Genomic DNA, 19,609 nt, shown 5'->3' on the forward strand with positions numbered 1-19,609 from the left:
CCCGTTACCCCTGCCTCTCCTTCATTGCAGGAAGATTCTTTATTGCTGAGTCACTGCAGAAGCCCAAATGACTTGGTAGTTCCATGTGAAAAACAGGGCTCTCTCAGGAAGCCTTACGGAACATGAAATACAGAACAATTATTCATTCCTTGTCCTCTGTAGACAGACATGAAGAACACTGCTGTGCATGGCTGATCCTGGGCAAAGTTGGCCTTCAGGGCCCCAACCTCCTTGACCTTATAGCACCTTCCGCCTAGCCTAAAACTTCTTCCTTAAAAGAGGCTCTCGTTAAGCCCTGGGTAGACCACAAGAGACAATTCATGTCTCTGCCATGTGCTGGCCCTATGCTAAGCACCACAACATCAAGTGATTTGACAAGTGTCACCACCCTCCAGGGCCTCACCATCCAGAGAGGAGAAAACTGAAACCACACAGCCAGGCTTATCAGCATGGCGGCTACTTATGATGGGAGACAGTGTACATGGGTGGTTCTAGGTGAAAGGTGGTTAGTGCGTGTGCTCCAGGCCTCTTTCAAGGCGTGTGACCTTAAACATGCACCTTGATGTCCTCATCAGTAGTGAGCACCTACCTACAACAGCAAGACTTACACTTAGCTGGCAAACAGAAGGCCCTCAATAAAAGGGAACTTGTACCATGATGCTTTTGAACTGTGGTGTTGGAGAAGACTCTTGAGAGTCCCTTTGACTGCAAGGAGATTCAACCAGTCCATCCTAAAGGAGATCAGTCCTGGGTAGTCATTGGAAGGACTGATGCTGAAGCTGGAACTCCAATACTTTGGCCACCTCATGCGAAGAGCTGACTCATCTGAAAAGACCCTGATGCTGGGAAAGATTGAGGGCAGGAGGAGAAGGGGACGACAGAGGATGAGATGGTTGGATGGCATCACCGACTCAATGGACATGGGTTTGGGTGGACTCCGGGAGTTGGTGACGGACAGGGAGGCCTGGCGTGCTGCGGTTCATGGGGTCACAAAGAGTCGGACAGGACTGAGCGACTGAACTGAACTGAACTGAACCATGATTACACTATGATTACTGAGAAGAATGTGAGACCCTGCAGGGGGATGCAAAAGAGAGAAAGGGCAATCTAACATAGGGGTGCCAGGAGAAGCTTGGTGGAGGAGGTGGCACAATGAGCAGGTGGTTGGACAGGCAAACAAGAGGGAGAAAGGATTCTAAGGATAAAGAAGAATCTGTTCAAAGGCCCTGAGGCTTGAAGCATCCTGAAATGTCGATAGAACTGCCAGTACATCAGGACAACCAGAGTAAGTGTTTAAGGTCAAAGAAAACAATGGAAAAACAAAATCAGATTTGCCTTTCAGAAAGGCTTAGGTGATATCTGTGAGTGATAAGTTGCTTCAGTTGTGTCCGACTCTCTGCAACCCCTTGGAGTGTAGCCCACCAGGCTCCTCTGTTCATGGGCAACAATACTGGAGTAGTCGCCATTTCCTTCTCCAGGGGATCTTCCCGACCCAGGGACTGAACTTGCATCTCTTATGTCTCCTGCATTGGCAGGTGGGTTCTTTACCACTAGTGCCACCTGGGAAGCCCCAGATATAGCTGAACATAATTCCAGTTTTCCAGAGTCGCCACTGTAATGATCAGTTATCATGTATACAGTCGGGAGATATTAATGCCAGAGGACTCCTTGTAATTCACAGGCAGATGCAGGAGGCAAAGCACAGACAAGGGTCAGTACTGGGGCCAGAAGCGGAACCACATCCCAGGATAGAAGCGGTACAAGGAAACACAGGAAGAAGCTGCTGAAGAGGAGGAGAAACAGCATGTGCTGCGGCACAACATGGACAGACAAAATGCAAAGTGGGTCTTTTAAGGGAAATTAGTGACAAAGGGGGCTTCCGTGAGGGCTCAGATGGAAAAAAATTCACCTGCAATGCAGGACACCCGGCTTCGATCCCTAGGTCGGGAAGATCCCCTGGAGGACAGAATGGCAACCCCCTCCAGTATTCTTGCCTGGGGAATTCCATAAACAGAGGAGGCTGGCAGGCTACAGTCTATGGGGATTGCAGAGAGTCAGACACGACTGAGCGACTAACACTTTCACTTTTTCTTTTTTCAGTGACAAAGGTGGTCCCTGGAGGGAAAGTGTGAGACAGGCAACTAACCTGGTTGAAAAACATCTAGATTCATCTGCTCATTCACCATTCATGAGGTCAGCCTATTAGTCAAGTCTATTAATTCTCTTTGTTCAAATGTGTCCTGGGTATTGAGAAAACAGCTTGACACCACAGAACTGCTCCACATGGTCTCCAACCAAGAAGAACCTGGGACAGCGGGGAGGGGACTTAGCGCCATCCAGCACCTGATATATGCCAGGTATCGCCCTCGGTGTGCTCAGGACACTGTCTCCTTTATTTTCACAACACTCCTTGATAAAACCAATAAACAGTCTGTTTTTTCTGGCCCTACTTTTCACTGGCCCACGTTAGAGAAAACAGGAGCAGCAGGTGGGAAAGTCATCATTGTGTGAAGAAAGGAAGCTGCAAACTTGAAGTTTCAGACACCCATCACCTGAATCTCCCATCTCCTTCTTAGAACTACAATCCTGGGGTCTGGTCTTAGATTTTCATAAGCATGGCTTTTTTCAGTTCACGTTTTTCTCTTCAACACAGCACTGCTCCCAAAACCCCATGTATTACTCCAGTCATTCTAGACACTGCTGTTCTATTCCTGTTACTCAACTGCCTTTTTGTGTCATAGATGCTGTAGCCCAGGGCTCCAGCACCAGTGGTATTTTGCTTGATTTAAGTTGTTAAAAAAAAAAAAAAAAGGAAAGAAAAAACAAAAAATAAGATAATCATATCACCCCATCATGTGGTACATCAACTTAGCACGTATTTCATGGTCAACTAAGAAATTCAAAGAGCGCTGTAGAAGCAATGAAAGTAAGCATGTGAAATAGCAGGATCTCTATCAATCACTCTTTGCTTCTCAGACAGTGGTTTTTCTCCTGAAAAATCAAACAATAAATTATTTATTCAGCTCCTTCTATGTGCCAGGTTCTCTATATCCAGTGGAACAGGTTAGGGTTTTTCACTGTTGTCTTTTCTTCAGTGAAAGGTTAAAGGCATTGATTAAAGCACTGATGCTTTAGCTGTTTTCTCCTCAAGGAATTGTATTACGATGAATGTCTTCAGAAGCTTAATGCTTTGATGGCTCTGCAGAGCTTTCTGGGTCTTTTTCGCTTTGTTTTGTTTTCTCCTACTATTGTTTTTCACCTAAAACTTTTCTTTCCCTACCCTCTGATTTTTTAGGGAGAAAAAAAATATCTAGCATCGGGGGTCTGAGACCACTTGAAATGCCTGGGCTGGGGATTGCTAATGACCTCCCAGAGATAACCCAAACTGCTGATTTAGCAAAGCCCATTCTTGACCTTGACACAAGACAAGACAGGCAAAGGGGAAGGACTTGGGAGGGAGCCCTGAAAGAAAAAGGATCATAGAAGCGCTCAGATCTCGCCAGGCCCCCTCCCCCATTCAGCAAACACCTGGCTGAGTTGGAAAACATGACCGGCCCAACCTTCCTATTGGCATCAATTGAAGCTGTCAGCTCTCGGCTTGTCACCAGTTGCACTGGGAGGCCCCGGGCAGCCACAAGAGCCCTAATTAGGCAGAAATGACACTTCTACAACTGACCTGCCAGGACCTTTGGCAAACCATTTAACATCATTAGTTAACATTTTTTAAAAGTGTGAATGTAAATGAACAGCCAGCGGCTTTCAATGGAGTTTGTCGGTGGCATCTCTCCCCCCTTCCCTGCTCACTCTTTCTCTTGTTACATGAATAGTCCACTTGTTTTCTCCAGAATTGGGTGGGGTGGGGGGTGCACTGGGGAAGAAGGAAGAAGACCAGTCCTCTGAGAGGAGAGACGTGTTAAAGCATAAACAAGCTTGGCTGAGGGGAGAGACCATCTCTTCCTGCCTTAGCCCGGTGCCCAAAGAGCAGGGGGCTGGTGTACACCAGGCGGGCTACATGGACGTTAAGTCCCGCTCCACGAGCCGTGCTTGTGAGCGTGGACCCCGACCACCCTGGGCTTCGGGTAGGTGGGAAATGACTTCACGAGCCGAGTGCCTGAGATCCTCTTTCTCTCATACCTCTCACCACATGTTGGGATTCTGAACAAGCCACTCTGAGCAAGCCACGATTTAGCAAATACCTTAGGACGACGTGTGCACAGATGTACAAGTACCTCGGCCCTCTCTAAAGGAATGGCATCCTGGGGGTGACCACTTCAGACGCGTTTGATACTTACACATATCAGCTCATTTCCTACCTGAAGCGGTCATCTCCCACCTGGAATCACACTTCATTTTGTTCTTTGCTGTACACCCACAGAATCTGTACACACCAACACTCTCCATCTGTAGGAGGGGGAAGAGAGTTACACCGTGAACACATCACTTCGGGTGCCTCCAGGCTGCTCTCAAACTGTGTGCTCAGGGGGGCAGACAGGCTGAGAGGCAGCCCGGGGTAGAAGGGAAGCCGCAGTTTGGGGGCAAGAGGGCAGGGGCGCAGTTGCTGTGGGCCTTTGACTTACCACCTATTCCTTGTGGGGCCCTGGACAAGGTGCTCTGCCCTGAATCTCAGATGTTTTCATCTGTAAGATAGATAATGCCTTACTACTTCAAGTGAGGGGAAAAAAACAACAACATGGAAATATCATGAGAACTGGAAAGTGGTGAGTGAAAGTAAGGAGTTCGGACGCTTAGGAGCTGCCAAAATCGAGGTCCTCATCTATCATTTACCTTGGAGATTTGACATTGCCAGTCTGTCCTCTCAACTCACAAGGCAGGCTCCACAAAGCCACAGCACCACCAGCACCTCCCAGGTCCCTCCCTACCCCACCTCCACTTCTGCCTATTCTCAAAAGGGCTGCAAGTATCCAGTTAGCCCCAAACTTGTTGATTTTTTCCTTAAGACGTTATGGAAAAATCCCAGCCATCTTTTGGGCCAACCCAGTACTACAGAGAAAAGTGCATGGGTGCAAAACAAATGGGCCTATATTAGCCACTTCCTCTCTCTGCTGGATCCTTAAACAGTACAAGAAGGGGAGCATGGTCTTGTTCACGTCTGGGTTTCGAGAGCCCCAAGGACAGTGGTAGGTACACAGTTGTTTGCTGTTAAGTCCTTCAGTCGAGTCCAACTCTTTTGTCACCCCCGTGGACTGGGGCCTGCAGGCTCCTCTGTCCATGGGATTTGCCAGGCAAGAATACTGGAATGGGTTGCCATTTCCTCCTCCAGGGGACCTTCCTGACTGGGGGATCGAACCCACATTTCATCTCCTGCACTGAAGGCAGATTCTTGACCGCGAAGCCCTCAGGGAAGGTACTCAGAAGATGCAGAAAAAAGGTCTGCTAAGCTGAAACGCAATTGCCCTGTCCAGACCTGTGCTTAGGGCAGCCAGGATGCGTGCGCTTTAGGAAAGCAGCAGAGACCTTCACTATTACTTGTCCCTGAATTAAAAACGAGTAAAATCAAGCGGGCAGCAGCAGCGTGTGGTAGAGAATGCCTGTAAGTAGTCATGAGAGAGGAGCGAAAGAAAACAATCTTAGTTTTGGGGCGGAAAGCGAGAGAAAATATGGGGGAAAATGTCCTTAATAACAGTAAATGGGAAAAGGAGAGAGCAGCTCGTCGTGATGGAGCATTTAGTGCTTTTAAGCTAAATACCTCAGCATATTAAGCAAATAGAGAAAAGCCGGCTAGTGGATGTCAGCAAATTGAACCGACGGGTGCGCAGGAAGCCAATAGGAGGTGGCTGGCGGCGACCCCTTTCCCCATCACGTGCCTGCTCCGCGCCGGCTTGTTTGGTGTTGCTTCGTCCCTCCAGCTGCGGAGCTTATTGAAAAGCTCTCGCTCCCTGCCTGGTTTTGGCACATTTTCTGCAGGTGCCTCCTACTGCGGCCACAATGGGCTGCTAGGGAGGTTTAGACCTGTCAACAGCGACCGGGGAGGGGGGGCGGGGGGGTGGGTGTGGGGGGAAGCACGGCCATTGTCTTAAAGGGCCAGCGACATTGTGCACCGCCGCCGCGGAGCCCTCAGCCCCGCACCTGCTAATGAGACGAGTCCTTTTCTCCCTGCTCTCTCTTTCTCTCTTTAATGATTTAACTTGATCTCTTTGGTTCCTTTCTGGAAGGCGAATTGCTCCATTGATCATATAAAGTAATTGCCCGTAAAACATGGCTCTGCAACGACTGCTACTTCCCTGGCTGAAAATGTCACGGCAATTGAAAAGCTCTTAGCCCAGTTCAAGAATGGGGTTGCTCAAGAGAACAATCTTTGCATAGGTTCCCGGCCCCCCCCCCCCGCTCCCCGCCAACCCCACCCCACCTCCCGCGTTGGCGTGTTGTGAAAGTTACAAGTTTTGGGTGCGCAGGATGGATCTGTAGGATAATTTCCCTTCCCTGTAGCGAAGCATGATTTTGCCTGAGACTGTGGGACACGACCCAAACTGAGCTAAAAACAGCCTCAACCTGAATATTGGATATATTCGTTGAAGCCCAGGAAACTGTTTTCTGATTCACCCCTGGCTTTGTTTTTTCAGAAGCCCTGAATTCCAGCGCGGGGGGCACCGCCGGGTGTGACGCCCACGTGGGTCAAGCTGATTGAGGAGAGCATTCTTTCTCAGTTCCTGTCACCTAAGAAGACAATCTCTCTGTCAAGGGGTAGCAGGGGCCTTCGCTTGGAAAGAGGAATCGATTCTCTAATGGCTTAAGATTTGCTGATTTTTCTCCAGAACTGTCACTTGGCGGCAGCAGTGACACACTGTGGGAACGGGGACCACACGCTTAAGGAGTTTTCATAAATAACTTTATTAGTCATTGCCGCACCAGAGTAAGCGAGTAATTCATCTGGGGAAAAATTACTTTGTCGTAGGCGTGAAGCTGCCAGCGAAATAAATAGTGGTTAGTGATGGTTTCATTTTCCTCTGACAAGTGAAAGCCTAAGTTTATATCTAAGTAAGAGAGAGAGATGGGGTTATTTTTTTTTTCCTCTCAGTTGGTGGGAAGCACCACTTGCTAAATGAGATGCTGCCCAGTTACTAATTTGGGAACCAAGCTTCAGGTGAATCACCTTCCAACTGGATGAGCCATGAGTATTTTTTGTAGCTGATGAAGGGCAGAAGACATGCTTCTTATTGTACTTAAAAAAAAAAAGTCAAAAACATCTGCCTGCTTACTTGAAAGAATATAGGGAACTCGGCTATAAAAAGGTCATTTTAAAGGTATAAATCTGAAGAAAGCCATAGAACTTTTTACATCTAAACCCTCTAAAAAGTCGTGGTACAAGCTTCATAACTATAAACAGGTACAACATTTTTTTTCTTGGAAGTTTGGATTTTAGACTTTTAAATCTTTTAATATTGTCAGAATATACATGATACCAGGGCAATTACACATATTACACCAAAATACATTATATATATAATAAAAGGTGTTTTCCCTTTACGCATATGATGAAGAAAAATTTAAAACTCTTTATGTTTAAACCCATTAAATAAACTGATTCCTGCATAAGAAGAATTACGTTCAGAATCTTTCACCAACAACAGGAATTTATTTTTTCTGTGTGCTTTTTATAAGGGAAGGTCTTTTTCTTTTTGGGGGGAGGGAGGTTTGTAAAATGAAGGGGTGGACGCTCTGCCCGGCTCTGTGATTTACTTATCTATAAGAATGATTCCTATCATGGCAAATAGTGAGATGAACACAAAACACGGTCACACAGTTATTTCTAGCCGCTCTGCCTATTAGACAGGCAGTCAAGACAAGAGGAAAAGTGGGTTGAGTTAAGTAAGGCCCTGAGGCCAAGACCAGGAGGACCCGAACCATCAAGGCCAGATCCCAGATATGTAAAGCACAGGAGGAGAATAGTGCTGGGAGGGTGGCGTTCATGGTGGGGGGTGGGGGGAGTGGGAGGGTGGCTGGCCAGTGGCTGATGCCCTGCCTGGTGTCCTCTATGTGAACTCCTGGAGTGGGAGCCTGTATGGACACTGTTGACACTGGTTCACCATATTTCTGGAAGGGGGAAGAGAAAGAATATTTGAAAAGGAAGAAAATAAGCCAAACCAGCGCATCATCAGGGAATGAATATCAGATCTGCCCAAAGCCAGGACTGGTTTCACTTTTGCATCTTCGCTGCAAGAGGTCTGCATAGAATTCCAAAGTTCAGAGACAACAAAACGGGGCTGCACGTCCTATTTCTCATGTAGATCTTCACAGCACATGTTAAACCACCTGACTTTACAGGGTAGAACTTAACCTTGGGTTACATGTGTTTGAACTTCATACTAAAGAGAGTTTGTCGAGATGTTTGGCATGTGTTTGTTTTGCTTTTTGGTTTGGGGAGGGGTTGTTTCTTTTGCTTTTAGATGTGCCATGCGGCTTCTGAGATCTTAATTCCCCAACCAGGGATGATGGAACCTGGGTCTCTACAGTCAAGGTGCAGAGTCCTAACCACTGGACTGCCAGGGAATTCCCAGACTTGTGTTTAAAAAAAGAAAAAGGAAAAAGAATGCATTTTAAAGTGCTACATCATCTCTATGTCTATGCACACCAATCCGATGAAAGGTACATGCTTACTGTTCTGAAAGGGAAGACCTAACATGCTTCATAATCAGATTCTGTAAATTTACTTTCGCAATGAAAGCCACAGGCTTCTCAGCCTGAGCCCTTTATTTACTCAGTGTTCACGGATTACACCCACTAAAAGTTAACACACAGAAATGTTAAGACCTTTTGTGCTTAAATAAAAAGTTAACACCAGGCAAGTGGGTAACAGTACCTGTTGAAATGTTTGTATTCTCTATATAAGGTATGCTTGCTTTCCAGTTAGAAAAGGATGTCAATTTGAAACTTGCTTTATAGTTCCTGAATTAATACCAGCTAAGGAAAGAAAAAGATTTTATTCTTTTATCCCTTGGTTCAATGCATGGGATCATCCAGAGAGACACTTCAGCTGCAGTTTGTCATGACTAAGTCAGACATCGCAGAAGCTATACAAGCAGGGACTTCATTCTCCTCCCCCATGAAAAACTCGAGTCTACTTTTCTTGCGCCTTACAATTTCCATGCTGCAAAGTTTCCTTCCTTTCAAAAGTCAGAAAGCACTAAGTGCTCCCATACTGGTTTTCTCCAGTTTGTTTGATACAGGATCATGGCCCCTTTCCTCCCATCATATTCTTTCAGAGTTATAGCTTATTACAAAATATCTACTGGAAATAGACACACATTAGTCATCAACACAAGTATGACGGACCCACAGGACTAGTTCATTAAAAAAAAAAAACTAAAATTTTAGCTATGCGTTTTGTCAAAAATGGATGAGAGAGGATGGGGTGAGGTGTACAGTCCTAAAGTCTAAATTTGGAGAGTAAGGTGAGTTGCTCATAAACATAAAAATCATGCAGGCTGACTCAGAGGTGGCAGCTGAGCCTTTACCCCAGAGGGTATAGACGTGTGTGTGTGTGTGTGATGGTCTCTGGTCTACCAGCCAGGGTCTGGTTTTATGTCAAATAGGGTAGTGTATTTTTATCTTAGCATCAGGGCTGGGAAGAGAGTGCGAAAAGTTCAAGGCATCCCCTGGTGAGTCACAATCAAACCTAGGCAACAGACACAGGGGAAGGTAAAATGGTTATCTTTCTAGTTAATAAAAAAACACACGTGGTGATTCCTTTCATTCTCATAGGACAAATACTTGGAGACAAAAAGTCTATCGCAAATATAAATGAAAAGAGAGCTTATACTTTTGAATTCTTCATTTTGATTGCATTTTTGCTTTTTTAGATTTGTAATTATCCCCCCAAAAAGAAAACGAATTTTCTAACATCAGGCTTATGAGAAATATACAGAAAAAATATTAATTGGATATCTGTATGTTTATATTTTTTCTATCGATGGTCTTAGTTAAGAATTCAAAACGACTCTATTTTCAGTAAAGTAATAAATGATACTTAGGACAATATTCATTCTAAGCTTATAAACTGATAAACACCTATTTCAAATATCATACATTAAAAGCTTTATTTTTGTTCTTATGCTATAAAACATACTCTTTGAGTCTTACCCTACAAAAGACAGCCTTTGATTTTGTATGCTCAGAACAAGCACAGAAATTTTATTTTTCCCGTATATCCTGTCAGCTTGGCTATAAAGAAAAGAAAGCAGTTGTGATTAGGCAACCAAAGTTCAGGTCAAACCCACAAGTGAATAAAAATTCCAGTAAGTGCTGGCAAGGAATAATTTTATACCCCCAAAAGAAATCTGGTACTAGCTCTCTCAAACAGGGACTCTAATTTTAAAATTTTAGAGGTAGAAAAATTGTTTAGAAGGTACAGACATCTACAGTTAACCAAGATGGCTCTTCTCTGTGAAATTCCCTGCCTTGTGAGTTCATTTCACAATCTTCTTCATTTTCAAATTCCCACAAAGGTCATACAAATATATGGCCATGAACTTTGGGAGAGATGGTACCTTAGAAAAGCTCAGGGACATATTAAGTCACTCTGTTGGTCACAAATCAACTCACATTCTTACAACAGTCTAACAGTAGCCTTTGAATAAGTGCAGCTCCTTCTGGGAGCCGAGGAGAGGGTGGACCCTGGATTACTCTCGATCCTGCTTTTGGCTGCATCTCTGCACACAAAAAGAAATGGACACCAGTGGGCACCCTGATACTTCTATTCCAAACCTTACTTTTGCCTCAATTACTTATTTCAAATTCAAATACCATCATACAAAATCACCCTAATACACCTCAGCTCTTTATTTCTGTCCGAGTATTACTGTGTTAGATTCTCTTGCATGTTTCTTTTCCTTCTTTCCCCAATTGTATAGCATTTAAAATATACTTATGCTGACTATAGCCCAAGGCAAAGATAGGCATCACTAATGATGTATTAAAATTCCCTCCATTTTAGAAATAATATTTTAATTTTTCACCATACTACGTCTCTCCTTCAAGTATTAATGGAAACAGTATTTGCTTTTCTGAAAAACTGATACTGATGATTACTACTTTCCTTTCTATAATATCCTCCTAAGGTACTGAATGCACAATCACAAAATGTAATAATTGTATTACTTAATTAAAAACAGGATCCATTACCCCTTGCTAATATACAGCACAATTACATTTAAAAAAAAAAACTGTACAGGAATTGCATCTAACACATTAGATCTGCATTAAAGAATCATTTGCAACTGTCTCCTTAAATAACTTTGGAGACCAATGATAAAAATTTACATATGATTGTCATATATGAAAGAGATGTACTTAAATCAGTATTGAGGAATTTGCCTATTTTATTCACTAAAAATTCATGGGAATTTACTCCAAGTCACAATTCTTCAAGAAATAATTTTCATCGCATCTATGCCGGTATTTATTTTTTTAATATTCAAAGAACTTCTCAAACTTCTCAAATATGAGAAAAAAAGGCAAATCAAGGAATAAAAAGAGAAAACAACACGAACAACAATCCTGCATTTTGCCAATAATAAATATAAAGAGTCAAATCCTAAATTTTTGACAAGTGAATTTTTCAAATCTTCCAAATAATTTTTTGAAGGTTTAACATTAGCATGAGATTCATGACCAGGCCTGTAGAAATCATCAATTACAAAGGAACAGACAGTCTTTTGATTTTACTAATATGAAATAATTCCTCTGAAGCAGAATCTAGAACATCAAAATAGGCAGGCTGACAACTCTCAGGGGCCAAGAGACAAACCCAGTCAATATTTGTGCCAGTAGTAAGAGAAAACATTTTTAGCTATAATTTGATAAAACATCTAACTGGTCCTCTTAACCAGGATTCCTCTCTTCTTTGCTGCCCCCTATGTGGAAAATACATTTAACTTTTTCTTTGTTCATAATAAATGCAATTACTACATTTATTTTGCCCCTTTCATATTAAAAAAAGTACAAATTAGAAAACCTGGCCTTTGTTGGATATTTTATATGCATTCATTTTGCTTTGTGAGCCCCGTAATTATGTCACAAAAATACTCTTTAAGTTGTATCTATTTCTATAAAGTTAAAAAGTATCTATTTAAAAATGGCAAAATAGCTTGCTTAAAAGAATTTCTTTTGCCTAATTTTTTCCTTTTCTCCTTACAGTCTGAACTCTCTGGATTAATTGCCCTGTTTCCAGTTTCATTCTGCCTATATAGAAATCGTGTGTCTACACCCTGAAAAATACCAATTAAACTGCCAGCAGCAGCATCTCCAACAGGATCTTTTGGTCTTGTGTCAAAGCCCTTTGAACAAACGACCAGAAGGCTGAATCGAAAACAGCCTTTGACAAGATGCCAGTTTTGAACACTCACTTTATGACTATGACTCCAGCTTCCTGCTACACTTGGGAAGCAAGAGAGAAATAACACATCAACTTTGTAATTTTGTGAAAATGGTTAAGGTTTAAAGGCTACTAATATTGTTCTAAAGGGGGGGGGGTCCCTTATCATTTAATTCAATTCCATCTGAATTCCAGTACAAAGCTAAATGAAGGTTTTCAGACAATACCACCAAACTGCAAAAAATGCTACATTTTCCTTTTCCTTAATTTCTTTGGTAATAATGACATCATTTACTACAATTAGGGCACAGCAGGAAGAAGGTCACATGGATTTTTAAATTTAAATCATAGTAATTCTGTTGAAAATACTCGTCAATGGGGAAAAATGGGCTCAGAAAAGTTAAGTAGCTTGTACAAGGTCACACAGCTGGCAACTGGAAGAACCAGGACTTGAACCCATGGGGTCTGACTCAAGACCCAATACTTCCAGATCGTCTTGGCAGCATCCATTATCAACCCATTCCTGGGTAAAGCTGTAATCATTCTCTTCATGACACAATCCATGAAGAAATCTTTTAGAGCAGTGGTTCTCAACCTTGGCTGCACATTAATATCACACATTAAAAGAAAATACCCATGCTTGGGTCCCATTGCTGGAGATTCCATTTTAAGGGACCAGGCATCAGCATTTTTCAGTACCACAGCAGTGAATAGAATAGCTAATCCTTCTTGTGGTATTTAATTCTAATGGTGCTAAAATCCTGGCAGAATCTAGTAGAATCCCCAGGTAATTCTAGTGTATAGCCCTGACTGAGAACCAGTGATCAAGAGATTACCACCTTTGCCCAGGCTCCTTTCTCTAAGCTGAGTGTGAGGAACCCAACTGTCTTCTCTAGAGAGGTTGGCCAAGAGTCTTGCAAAAGATGACACGAGGCATCAGAATCTGCCTGAAAGTTCTAGATTTGAGAGGCAGTAGAGCACAGTAGGAAATGTGTGGGCGCTGGAGTCAGCCAGACCCTGGTTCAAATTCCATGTCTGCTCTTTATTAACTGTGTAACCTGGGGCCAATCACTTACCTTTTGTGACTGTTGTGCAGATTCAATGGGATGATGAAAGGAAAGACCCAGGCATATAAAAGTGATCCATCAATGATAGTTGCTTCTGGTTTTTGTGGTTTTGTTGTTAGTACTATTACACTGGAAATGACTACTGCCAGGAGGCATCAGTAATGAAAAACTGAGTTAGGAAAAACATTTTTTATTAGTCAAATCATTCCTACTTTTATTACTTAGCATTTCATTTACAGTTATTTATATTGCACTTAGCTTGGCAATCATATTTCTCATTCATGACAAATGGGTAAGGAAGGGTTACATTATTAGTCCCATTTTCTAGATGAGGAAAATGCATCTCCATCTATTCTATCTCCATCTATTCTGTCTCCAGCTTCTATGATTCTATGATTAAAGGCACCTGCAATCATGTTCATTAGTTCCCTATGAAAAATTATATTCCACACAGATGGGAACTGCAGGAAAGAAGAATTAACAAGCACTTGATAGCAACCCTGAAATAACATCTAAATAATCACTTTTGAAGATTAAAGTCATGGCAAACAGGTTCTAATTTATATAAAGGTGTTGGAAAGGATTAAGGAAAAATGAACAAATACATCTTTATTCATCCCCATTCATTTAGGTGATGTCTGACATAGCTTAGAAAATCTTTTTGAAATGCAGACTTAAAAATGATTAATTTCCTCTACAAAGGATCTTCAATTAGCAGATAGGAACAGACTAACAAGTCCTGGTATTTTATCTTGACTCAGAGCTATAAGTAGTACAGATCTGAGATGAAGAGACCCAGGTCAGTGCTTCTCACTCAATCAAGGTCCGTGAGAAACCCATGGATGTGGGCAAGTGGCCTGTAATTCCAAACGCACACCAAACATACCCCGGACACTGAAGAATGGCTTGCCTGTAAATGTATTTTTGTCATATGTACAAAACTTCCATGAATGATATACAAATGCCTCTAGAGAGACCACTGAATTCATAGACACTATGACAGTCACAGCCACTGTTACATGGACTGTGGAGGGGGAGGGGGCTGTCTCAATTTTTTGTTGTTGTTTAAAAGGAGTCTCCATAATGAAAAAGGTTAGGAAACACTGATCTAGCCCAACACTCTCATTTCATTCATGAAGTCCCAGAAGATCTTGGAGATCACTGGGACTCCAATCTGAGTTTTCTAATTCCCAGACAAATGGTCCTTGTCCCACACTGTCCATCCTTTCCAATGAGGAAAATGTAACAATGGGGCAGGCGCCCCATTCTCTAAAAGAGGAGAGTATAGTTCTACCCTTTTTTGCTGGATATGTTCCAGAACATTCTACATCACCTGAGCTTTTCCTTCCCTTCATTTCCCTCCCCTCATGTATTCCCCAGTTCACATCTTTAGGGTGAGCCGCACTCAATCTTTTTCAAGTTCTGATGCTCTGTAAGTGCCCTTGGACATTTAGTCTCAAGATGAAACGGAAATAGTCACCAAGGTACTGGCACAAGATGTGTTAAGTCTATAACATATATATATGCATAAATGTATTTTACAGCTATAACCCTAATATTTCTAATATCTATGGAAAAGAAGAAAATTGGAATATTCATGAATAATAATTGTATTTATTCTGGATCTGTCAACACCAATAGGCTATTAGACCCCTAGCATACCAACTTTTCAAAATGCTTTCACATCTATTATTATTTCAGTTCAGTGTCCCAGTGGTTCACTAGGGTGTAAGTGCTACTGAAGTGCCAATAGAACTTAAGTGGCACAAAGAGAAGAAATGTTACCCACTTTATTCACTGTGTTTCCTCCAGGGCCTAGAACAGTGCCTCACACATGGTAAGCATTAAATATCAGCTGATTGAGTGAATGAGGGAAGCAAACAAGGAGGCAGATTTACTTACTTATTAAGCCTGCCTGTAGTTTTTATTTGAGAAGATGGAATGATCCATAAGGGAAGAACTGAGTTCCTAAAAATATCTTTTTTGTCTTCAATTCTCCTGCAACATTTGATCTAATATCTTTGTCTCAAATATTTTTAACATAATGCTTCAAAGTGACAGAAATGATACACTCATTTCAGGGAAATCAGATACTACCAATATACAAAAGGAGAAAGTAAGAGACCCCATCACCTAAGGATGACACAATTAACATGCAAATGTATATGTTTTTAGACTTTAATCTGTGCATATGAACACACACATCTAACAGAGTCCCAAAATTTTCTGCACTAGACTCTAGGATGTGCACCTTTTTCTTTTTTTCTCTAAGTCTTTTTCGTTTGTTCCCCCTGTCCTAGATGAATTCACTCCTGAATATTTAGGTCCTGAGTTCAAGATGATTGGTTTCTCTTTTCCTTCCAGAGGATTTATCTATTCTTATTCAACTGTAAATTCTTTGTGGATGCCTTCCATCTGCATCGTCAGTCCTTTGTTTCCTCTGGGATACCCCAAGCTCCACACATCTAAAACCAAATGCACCATGTTCCCTTCATCAAAACCAGATCACTCTCTCACTTACCACGTTTCTGTCAACCAAAAAAGAATTCTACAAGTTATCCTCTGGAGTCATATTTGGTTCCCCAACCTTACATCCAACCATTCAGGGATTTTCATCCTCCCTTCCTATTACCTATCTCATCCTTCTTTTCCCATTGCTACCATTACTGTTTAGGCTCTTACATCTATGTTTTTTTTTTTTAATAACCAAACACTCACTAAGCCCACCCAACTGCTGCCAGTTAACCTTCTCCAACACCACTTCCATCTTGTCCAGTCTATATTTACAAGGTTGGGGGTGCTCCCCACTCTTACAGAATGGTATTCCAGTTCCTTCATGATCTCACCTCAGACTACTTTTCCATTTGTATTTCTCATTGTTCCTGAAAATAGAGACTTTGCTCAAGCCAGCCTGGTGTACTCATTACTCACCCATTAACCACAAAACCTTTGAGTTAAGTGTTTATTATGTGTAAAATACATCTATTCATTCAACAAATTTACTGAATATCTTAGTGAACAAGACAAAACAAGTCCCTGTCCTCAAAAAATTAGTAGGCCAGTAGGTCATAGAGGGAAGGCTCTGAGACATCATGGTCCCAGCCCAGGATGCTTCCAATCTTCCAGTAAGACATCACATGAGTCAAGACATCCCTGAGGGCTGAACTCTGTGGCCCACACTGCAAGCAGGGAAGGAGTTCAGAAGAAAGGAAGGGCTGGCCACGGTGAGAGCTAAAGTGTGGGGCATGGCTTTTTTGAAGATGTGGGACTCAACAGGAATTAAAGGATGGGTGCATGAGAGAAGTGGGAGGCTTCTATCTAAAGAGATGTGAGGAAAGGTGTGCGGAGGAATGGAAACAGCAGCAACAGCAACTGGCTTATTTTGAATAAAACTTCCCTCAACACCTGTTGGGCAGAGGACATGTTCTGTCCCTGTGGGAGGCCCAGGCTCTGCTGTGCTTGTGATGACTCAGACTTGGCTCTACCATGGAGGGATTTCCATTTACCAAGGACAAGGTAGGCCCATGACCATCAATCCCAACCCAGAAAGTGAGATGTTCCGTTAGCAGCATACCCCAAACTTTTTGCACCAGGGAAGGGTTTTGTGGAAGACAGTTTTTTCACGGACTGGAGGTGGGGGGATGGTTTTGGGGCGATTCAAGCACATCACACTTATTGTGCACTTTGTTTCAATTATTACGGTCTCAGCTCCACCCCAGATCATCAGGCACTGGATCCCAGAGGTTGGGGACTCCTGCATTAGAGAACTGGACAAAACACCCAGAGTTGTGAAGGAGGTACACCTCTAGGTTCCTTAACAGTATTTATAGAATCACTTTATTTTTATACAAATACCGACCTCTACTGAAAATAACTATCTTGTTTCAAAGTGTTTTCTCACTCACTTTCTCATTTTATTCTGACTTGTGAGTTAGAATAGTTAAAATTAGTTAGTAGTTAGTAGCAGAGTAGTTAAGATTGTTTTCCAGATGAGCAAAAGTGCAGCATGAATGTTTTGAATGGTCTGCTTAGGCCAGGAACAAGGACAGAGGGGAACAAGGACACCGGGTCCATCTCAGCCCTTATCTGCAGCAGAAGAATCTAGAATAGAGGGCGCACATTAAGAAGCTGTATAAGTGCACGTGACACCTGGTAGGTGTAATGAAGCCAAGCAGGCAGTCTGGATTTAAAAGGGGCAGGACGCAGGCAGCCTCTTAAGAAGGTTCTGAAGAAGGAACATGACCCAATGACAGTTCTTCATTCCTGCTTCTCTTCCTCAAGTCTTGCCGGTGACACCTCCACCCTAGGCCCGGTCCTTAAGGTACATCCCAAATTTGGGGGGAACCACACTGTTCTTCCTTCTACGGTAAAATTTCACCTCACTAATCTCCCAGAGGAGGGCGAGTAGCCGGTTCTCTGCTGGACATCGCGGTATCCACAGCCAGCACACTGCTCGGCTCAGGGCAGGTAAACATCAGCCTAACGAACCAATGGCGGAGTCCTCCACAGCTTAGGGAAGGACACCCAGCGTTCTTACAACCTCCCCAGGAGAGGGGGCCGGCACAGGCCGCCGCTCGGAGGAGCTCCCTGATCGCGAGGAACGAGGGGGAAAGTGGGGAAGGCCTGATGGCCCGAGTCCCAGCGGCACCTGAGAACTGGTGCCACCCGGGGTTCGAGTCCCCAGCTGGAAGCGGAGGGGCTAACCCTCTCTCACGTCTCCGCAAAAAGCGCTTCGTGAGAGTGTTAACCGTTTCCCCATCTGAAAACCGTCAGGGAAACACGTCCTGGAAAACAACGCCAGAAGGGCGCTAGTCTCAAGAGTAAATAAGCCCAAAACCCAGGGTGGGGGGGGGGCGGGGGGGTCAAAACCTCAGGGACAGGGAGGGCAGAGGAGCCATTCGCGTCTGCCGCAAGCAGGAAGAACCCAAGGCAGGAAGCACCCAAGGCAGGAAGCCTCGCGAGATCTGAGGTCGGCAATCTCGCTGCGTTGCCTAGCGACAGGGAGGACGCTCGCGGGCCCCCAGGCTAACCCCCGCTTGTAGCCTTAAATCTCCTACCATGGGGGAAGAAGGCGGCGGCCGCAGCTGTGGGAGCACTAGGGAGCTGCAGAAGCTGAAGCAGCAGGCGATGGAGTATTACCGCGAGAACGACGTTCCGCGCAGGCTGGAAGAACTGCTCAACTCCACCTTCTACCTCCAGCCTGCCGACGTCTACGGGCACCTGGTAGGGACCTGGGACCAGAACCCTCTTCCCTCCAGCCCCTCTCCCCCCGCCCCGCGCTGCGGCAACGCGGGGCGCTTGCGCCGCAGAGTCGCGCACGCGCGCCGCGCTGGGTCCCGGCTGGGTTGACGCGGCGCGGGGATCCTGAAGGGAAGAAGCGGAGCGGAAACCTGGCTAAAGGAATCTCGAGAGAGAAAGTGGTGGACAGGAAACTGCTGGAGGAAAGAGGACTCTGGGCAGATTTGTAGCTACTGCGCGACAGCTCAGGGGCTGGCAGGCATCCTCACTACCTCTGGGCGGACCTGTCCGGCTGCCAGTTACCTCCTTTAATCACAGTCCTTTATACCTCATAGCTCAGTTTACCAACCTTCAGCGGCCTCCTTTTGACCACGGAGCGAACGCATTTGGCTTTCGCTACAGCGTAGCCTTCAGCCCACCCCGGGGCCTCGTACCCAGCATCGCTGCCAAGTTTCGGTCGATTTCAAACCTCGGCTCCTTGGCTTGTGGGCCCTGCGTGCGCTCCGGGGATCCCCGTCCCACCTGACCAGCTCGTATCTAAACTTCAAATTCAGATCAAAGTCTTGCCCCCTTCGCCCTGGACTGATCGTCCTGCAGCGGCCTTGTAGCACCCCCTATTTTGTATTGAAACCCTTCCTAGGCAGCTTGTGAGCTCCTGTGGAGAGGGGTGGGGGCGGCGGGGGGTGGGTTTCGCCTTTTCACATACCCCTTAGCTCCTCTGCTCACCATCTGGCGTATATTTAGTCTTAAAGCCGTGGGCAGTTGAAACAAAGGCAGGCGTTTTCTCACTTCCAGACCCGTAAGTACTAACCAACACCCACCTTCTGAAAGGTATCATGGTTGGAACTGGTAGGGATTCGCGCTACAGTGAGGCAAAATGACAACACCAAGCAGAGTATGTAAGTGCAGTAAAGAAGCAGTGTGTCTACAGGGTTCAAAATCACGTCTTGTCAGGGCAGTTAATATAGGGTAT

The 19,609-nt window shown here is 44.2% G+C and overlaps 2 protein-coding genes across 6 annotated transcripts in view; one reads left to right on the top strand and one right to left on the bottom strand.

Moving 5' to 3' along the window:
• The window catches only part of HSPA12A (heat shock protein family A (Hsp70) member 12A), a 173,193-nt gene extending 154,581 nt beyond the window's left edge, over positions 1 to 18,612 (bottom strand). Inside the window, exons 1-2 of one of the 2 annotated variants that reach the window (XM_005225768.5) lie at positions 18,456 to 18,612; positions 4,314 to 4,401 (exon numbers count right to left, since the gene is read on the bottom strand). In XM_005225768.5, the coding sequence (XP_005225825.1) occupies positions 4,314 to 4,401; positions 18,456 to 18,458 (91 nt within the window). In that variant the 5' untranslated portion in view covers positions 18,459 to 18,612. Of the gene's footprint in view, positions 1 to 4,313; positions 4,402 to 4,577; positions 4,858 to 18,455 lie in introns of those variants that run through there. The other variant, XM_059882074.1, reaches the window with a different exon arrangement.
• ENO4 (enolase 4) overlaps positions 16,528 to 19,609 on the top strand; it is a 29,420-nt gene continuing 26,338 nt past the window's right edge. For 3 of the 4 annotated variants that reach the window (NM_001205373.1, XM_005225754.5, XM_024985828.2), the window contains 1 exon segment: positions 18,445 to 18,621. In NM_001205373.1, the coding sequence (NP_001192302.1) occupies positions 18,457 to 18,621 (165 nt within the window). In that variant the 5' untranslated portion in view covers positions 18,445 to 18,456. 4 annotated transcript variants of the gene reach the window in all.

Source organism: Bos taurus, chromosome 26, assembly GCF_002263795.3.
Source record: "Bos taurus isolate L1 Dominette 01449 registration number 42190680 breed Hereford chromosome 26, ARS-UCD2.0, whole genome shotgun sequence".
Taxonomy (NCBI): domain Eukaryota; kingdom Metazoa; phylum Chordata; class Mammalia; order Artiodactyla; family Bovidae; genus Bos; species Bos taurus.